Below are 6,371 nucleotides of genomic sequence, written 5' to 3' on the forward strand. Positions count from 1 at the left end.
GGATTGTACCGAGGATCTGACCTCCGCTCTCAGCACAAACCACTCACTGATGAAGCTGAACCTGAACCATAATAATCTGACAGATTGTGGAGTGAAGCTACTGTGTGAGGCTCTCAGGAACATGGAGTGTAAAATACAGAGTCTGTGGTAAGTAACGCACTGTGTCTCCAGAGTCTGAATGACTCCAATATCTCAATGTGTTTATTGTGACTGTCTGATCAGTGCGGCTGAATATTGTGACAGGAATCGGTGTGACAGTGTGAGGCCACAAACCATCGTTTACATCAAACTCTCAACGTGTGTTAATGTGTGTGTGTGGGTGTGTCCTTTGCAACTATCTACAACGACTTTAGAATGACCCGGTTCTAGTTTACCAATTGGTTGAGTTCAGTCACTTTATTCAGGACAGAACAGCAGGTAATTCACAAATAAATGAAACAATAAAATAATACGCAAGACACAAAACGGTACCGAGCGGATTCCTGTCACAGCACTGGTCATGTCTCTCACTGCTCCGCTACCGTTCCCGAGAGATATCTCACACACCTTTGTTTAAAGATAACTGAATAACTCCAAACAAAACTGTCTTTTTTTTAAGAGAAACAACTCCTTGTATGGTTATATCCATAAATATGCTTTCAATTTCAATTCTCCCTTTAACCACAAGGACTTTCCGTGTCCTTGTAAGTCCTGACCTTATATTGCCATTGTTTGGGGTTCTGCCTTCAGTCAATGAGCTTTCCCGCCTTTGCACTTCTATTTTAGATTCTTGAACCACACTTTAACATTAATCCATGACAACACTGTGTGTATGTATGCCTCTGTGTGTGTGTCAGTGCATGTGTTTGTGTGTGTGTGCGTGTCAATGCACATGCTTTTGTGTGTGTGTGCGTGTGTGTATGTGTTCGTTTGCCTGTGTATGTGGGTCTGTGTGCTTTTGTGAGTGCTTTCGTAAGTGTGTGTAAATCAATGTGTTTGTGTGTGTGTTTGTCTTTGTTTCTGTTTTTGTGTTTTTGAGTAGATATATTGTGTGTCTGGATGTGTTGATGTGTGTGTCTCTGTCTGTGTTTGTGTGTTTCTGCGGGGATTTTTGTTTCTGTGTGTATTTGTATTCGTTCGACTGTGTTTGCTTGTGTTTATGTTTGTGTGTGTTTGTTGTGTGTTTCTATATGTGTATTTGTGTGACATTGTGTTTGTAAGTGTGTGTGTGTCAGAGCCTTGGGACGTCCGACATGAAAGGCGATATACAACTGTAATCTTGTTGTTGTTGTTGTGTGCTTTTGTGTATGTTCCAGTGAGTGTTTGCGATTCTGTGTATTTGTCTGTGTTCCTGTGAGTGTGTGCGATTCCGTGTGTGTTTGTGTGTGTTCCTGTGAGTGTGTGCGATTCTGTGTGTGTATCCCACAGGATCGAGTTCAAGATCCTCGTCCTCACCTTTAAGGCCATCCCCGTTCTCGCCCCCTCCTCCCCTCTCTGACCTGCTGACTCCCTACCAACCTGCCCGCTCCCTCCGGCCAGTGGGCTCTGGGCTGCTCCATGTCTCCCGCCCGACCCGCCCTCCCATCGGTGTCCGGGCTTTCAGCCTCTCTGCCCCACACTGTGGAACTCCATCCCACGGTCCCTTCCCCTCACTTCCTCTCTTGTCTCCTTCAAGGTCGGTCTCAAGACCCTTCTCTTCCATCGTGCCTTTGGTCTCCCTCCCACCGCTCTGCCTTCCCTCACTCCTACCCCAATCCTCCCCCACCCCACCCCCACCCCTCTCCACCCCTCCCCCACCCTTCCCCCACCCCTCCCCCATGCTCAGGCCCCGACAGCGGACTGTTCAGCGCTTTGGGACGTCCTGCCGACGTGAAAGGCGCTCTGTAAATGCAATTTGATTGATGTTATTGTGTATTTGTGTGTGTGTGTTTGTGTGTGAGTGTGTTTGCGTGTCTGCGGGTGTGTGCGTGGTTGTGTCTGTGTGCTTGCACGTTTGTGTGTTTGGTTGTGTGTATGTGTGTTTATGTTTGTGGGTTTTTCTGTGTGTGTTTGTGTGTGTGTGTTTGCGTATGTTTGTCTGTGTGAATCTATGTATGTGTTTTTATGTCTGTGTTTGTATTTGATTTTGTGTTTGTTTGTCTGTGAGTGTGTGTCTCTTTGTCTCTATATATATTTCTATGTGTATGTGTGTGATTGTTTGTTGTGTTTTTGTGTGCGCGTATTTGTGAGTTTGTTTTTGTGTCTTTGTGTGTTTCTGTGTGTATTTGTGCGTCTGTTTTCACGTGTATGGTTATGTATGTTTGTGTATGTGTGTGTTTGTAATTGTGTTCTTTTTTCTGCGTGTGTGTGTGTTTACGTGTATGTTTGCGTGTTTGTGTGTGTCCGTTTATTTATGTTTCTGTGAATGTGTGCGTTTGTTTCTGTGTGTTTGTCTGTGTATATGTGTCTGTGTGTCTTTATCTGTGTGTGTGTGTGTATTTGTCTGTGCGACATGTGTTTGTTTGTGTGTGTATGTGTGTGCTTGCATGAGTGTGTTTGCTTGTGTTTCTGTGTGTGTGTTTACTTGTCTGTGGGTCTTGTGTTTGTTTATGTGTGTATGTGCATGTATGTATGTGTGTTTGTGTGCCATTTTGTTTATGTTTCTATGTGAGCTTGTGTGAGTGATTGTGCTTATGTTTGGGTGTGTGTGAGTTTGAGTGTGTGTGTTGGCGTGTGTTCAATTTTGTGTGTATGAGTTTGTGAGTGTTTGTGTGAGTTTTTGTGTGTGTTTGTGTGTTTCTGTATGTGCGTGTGAGTCTGTGTGTGTGTATATTTATGTGTGTTTGTGTGTATCTATGTATGTCTATTTATATCTGTGTGTTTGTTTGTATGTGCTGTGCTTCTGTTTGTGATTATGTGTTTTTGAGTGTGTCTGTATGTGCCTTTGTATGTTTGTGGGTGTGTGTGTGTGCGTGTTTGTCAGTCTGTTTTCGTGTACGTTTGTTTGTGTGTTTCTGTGTGTGTGTATTTGTGTTTGTTTGTGTGAATGTTTATGTATGTTTGTGTGTGTATGCGTGTGTTTTTTTCTGTGTGTGTGTTTGCGTGCATTTATGTGGCCGTTTGTGTGAATGATTGATTGTTTGTGTGTGCGTTTGTGTGAATGATTGATTGTTTGTGTGTGTGTGTGTGTTTGCTTGTGTGAGTTTCTGTGTGTGTGTTTGCGTACGTATGTGTTTGCGTGGGTGAGTTTTTGGGTGTGATTGTGTATGTTTCTGTGTGAGCGCGTCTGTGTGAGAGTGTTTGTGTGTTTGTTTGTCTGCGTGAGTGTGTGTATTTATGTGTGTATGTGTGTGTCTGTGTGCGCGTCTCTCTGTTTGTGTGACTCTGTTTGTGTTTGTGTGTATATTTCTGTGCGTCATGTGTTTGTGTGTATTTGTGTATGTGAGAGTAAGTGTGTATCTGCGGCGATGTTTTTGTCTGTGTTTGTGTGTGTTAGTGTGTGTGTTAGTGTGTGTGTGTACCCTTACAACCTGTCCGGCATCAAACAAACTGTGAGTGACAGTGGGTTATACCCACTGTGTTTACTCTGATCCCTGTCATGTCTCTGTGTCTCTGATCTCCAGGTTGGACAGTAACAGACTGACCGATGGCTGCACTGATGATCTGGTCTCCGCTCTCAGTACAAACCGCTCACTGAGGATCCTGAACCTGGGGTTTAATTCCTTCACAGACGGCTCTGTCTCCGCTCTCCGCCGCCTCATACAGACCTGCACCAGTCTGGAGGGGATCGGGTGAGTGTTTGTGTCAGTGTTTAATGTGATAAACACACAGAGAAAGGGCTGCGTATCAGAATGGAAACAGTTTGAAGGGATTTATTTATGTATTAAACTGCGACACGAACAGTTTACAGTTTGTACCATTATACCATGAGTTTATTTCCTGTTTAATGTGTTTCAGGCTGTGTGGGAATGGGTTCAGTTCAGACGGAGCGAAACAGCTGCGGTCACTGCAGGAAATCAGAGCTGAGCTGTCAGTGATATTGTGCACTGACTGAGGCAGTGACTGTCCACACAGTCTGTGTAATATGGAATATATTCTGTGCACTGTAGTGACTGATTATTAAAGATGTTGATCCTGATTCCTCTCCCATCTCTGCTCTGGGGACCGTTATTGACACACACCGCCTACGGGCGTGCGGGCGGCTGGAGAGCCCCGACCCTCAGTCACTGCTAAACTGCTGTAAGTGACCACAACTATTGCACTTTCTCTCACAGTCTCTCTCTCTCTCTCTGTGTCAGTCCCTCTCAGTTTATATATTTCCGTCTCCCTATTTCAGGCTCTCTCTTTCGTTATCTCTCTTAGTCTCCGTCTCTCTAACTCTCTGTGTGTGTGTTTGCCTCAGTCAGTGCGTGTCTATGAGATAGTGGGTGAGAGAGCAGTCAGTCTGTGTGTGTGTGTCTGTGTGTGAGAGAAGTCAGTGTGTGATTGTTAGAGAGAGCAGTCAGTGAGTGTGTGTGTGTGTGAGAGAGAGAGAGAGAGAGAGCAGTCAGTGTGTGTGTGTGAGAGAGAGAGAGAGCAGTCGGTGTGTGTGTGGGGGGGAGAGCAGTCAGTGTGTGTGTGTGTGTGAGAGCAGTCAGTGTGTGTGTGTGTGAGAGCAGTCTGTGTGTGTGTGTGTGGGAGAGCAGTCAGTATGTGTGTGTGTGTGGGAGAGCAGTCAGTGTGTGAGAGAGAGCAGTCAGTGTGTGTGTGTGTGTGTGTGTGACATAGCAGTCGATGTGTGTGAGAGAGAGAGAGAGCAGTCAGTGTGTGTGTGTGTGTCAGAGCAGTCAGTGTGTGTGTGTGTGTGTGTGTGGGAGAGCAGTCAGTGTGTGTGTGGGAGAGCAGTCAGTATGTGTGTGTGAGAGAGAGCAGTCAGTGTGTGTGTGTGGCAGAGCAGTCAGTGTGAGAGAGAGAGCAGTCAGTGTGTGTGAGAGAGAGGGAGAGCAGTCAGTGTGTGTGTCTGTGTGTGTCAGAGCAGTCAGTGTGTGTGTGTGTGTGTGAGAGAGAGAGAGAGAGAGAGCAGTCAGTGTGTGTGGGAAAGCAGTCAGTATGTGTGTGTGTGTGTGTGTGGGAGAGCAGTCAGTGTCTGTGAGAGAGAGTAGTCAGTGTGTGTGTGTGTGTGTGGGAGAGCAGTCAGTCTGTGTGTGTGTGTGTGTATGTGAGAGGCAGTCACTGTGTTTGTGTGTGTGTGTGAGAGCAGTCAGTGTGTGTTGGTGTGAGATAGCAGTCGATGTGTGTGAGAGAGAGAGAGCAGTCAGTGTCTGTGTGTGTCAGAGCAGTCAGTGTGTGTGTGTGGGAGAGCAGTCAGTGTGTGTGTGTGTGTGAGAGAGAGAGCAGTCAGTGTGTGTGTGTGTGAGAGAGAGAGCAGTCAGTGTGTGTGTGTGTGTGTGAGAGAGAGAGAAGTCAGTGTGTGTGTGGGAGAGCAGTCAGTGTGTGTGTGTGTGAGAGAGAGAGAGCAGTCAGTGTGTGTGTGTGTGTGAGAGAGAGCAGTCAGTGTGTGTGTGTGTGTGAGAGAGAGAGCAGTCAGTATGTGTGTGTGTGTGTGTGTGGGAGAGCAGTCAGTGTCTGTGAGAGAGAGTAGTCAGTGTGTGTGTGTGTGTGTGTGGGAGAGCAGTCAGTGTGTGTGAGAGAGAGTAGTCAGTGTTTGTGTTTGTGTGTGGGAGAGCAGTCAGTCTGTGTGTGTGTGTATGTGAGAGGCAGTCACTGTGTTTGTGTGTGTGTGTGAGAGCAGTCAGTGTGTGTTGGTGTGAGATAGCAGTCGATGTGTGTGAGAGAGAGAGAGCAGTCAGTGTCTGTGTGTGTCAGAGCAGTCTGTGTGTGGGAGAGCAGTCAGTGTGTGTGAGAGAGAGTAGTCAGTGTGTGTGTGTGTGACAGCAGTCAGTGTGTGTGTGTGTGAGAGCAGTCAGTGTGTGTGTTTGTGACAGAGCAGTCAGTGTGTTTGTGTGTGTGAGGCAGTCACTGTGTGTGAGAGCAGTCAGTGTGTGTGGGTGTGAGAGAGAGCAGTCAGTGTGTGTGTGTGTGTGTCAGAGCAGTCAGTGTGTGTGTGTGTGGGAGAGCAGTCAGTGTGTGTGTGTGTGTGTGTGTGACAGCAGTCAGTGTGTGTGTGTGTGTGTGTGTGTGTGTGTGTGTGTGACAGAGCAGTCAGTGTGTTTGTGTGTGTGTGTGAGGCAGTCACTGTGTGAGAGAGCAGTCAGTGTGTGTGGGTGTGAGAGAGAGCAGTCTGTGTGTGTGTGTGTGAGAGAGAGAGCAGTCAGTGTGTGTGTGTGTGTGTGAGAGAGCAGTCAGTGTGTGTATGTGCGAGAGCAGTCAGTGTGTGTGTGAGAGAGCAGTCAGTGTGTGTGTGTGTGTGTGAGAGAGAGAGCAGTCAGAGTGGT

At 46.8% G+C, this 6,371-nt stretch overlaps 1 protein-coding gene across 1 annotated transcript; it reads left to right on the forward strand.

Moving 5' to 3' along the window:
• LOC121852340 (NACHT, LRR and PYD domains-containing protein 9C-like) lies at positions 1–4,012 on the forward strand. Its single transcript, XM_042346437.1, has 3 exons — positions 1–147; positions 3,582–3,749; positions 3,916–4,012. Exons 1-3 carry the CDS (start codon positions 50–52, stop codon positions 4,010–4,012), a joined length of 363 nt encoding a protein of 120 aa, XP_042202371.1. The 5' UTR covers positions 1–49.
• Positions 4,013–6,371: the final 2,359 nt, after the last annotated feature.

The sequence above is a fragment of the Callorhinchus milii genome, unplaced genomic scaffold (assembly GCF_018977255.1).
Source record: "Callorhinchus milii isolate IMCB2004 unplaced genomic scaffold, IMCB_Cmil_1.0 Scaffold776, whole genome shotgun sequence".
NCBI classification, from domain to species: Eukaryota; Metazoa; Chordata; class Chondrichthyes; order Chimaeriformes; family Callorhinchidae; genus Callorhinchus; species Callorhinchus milii.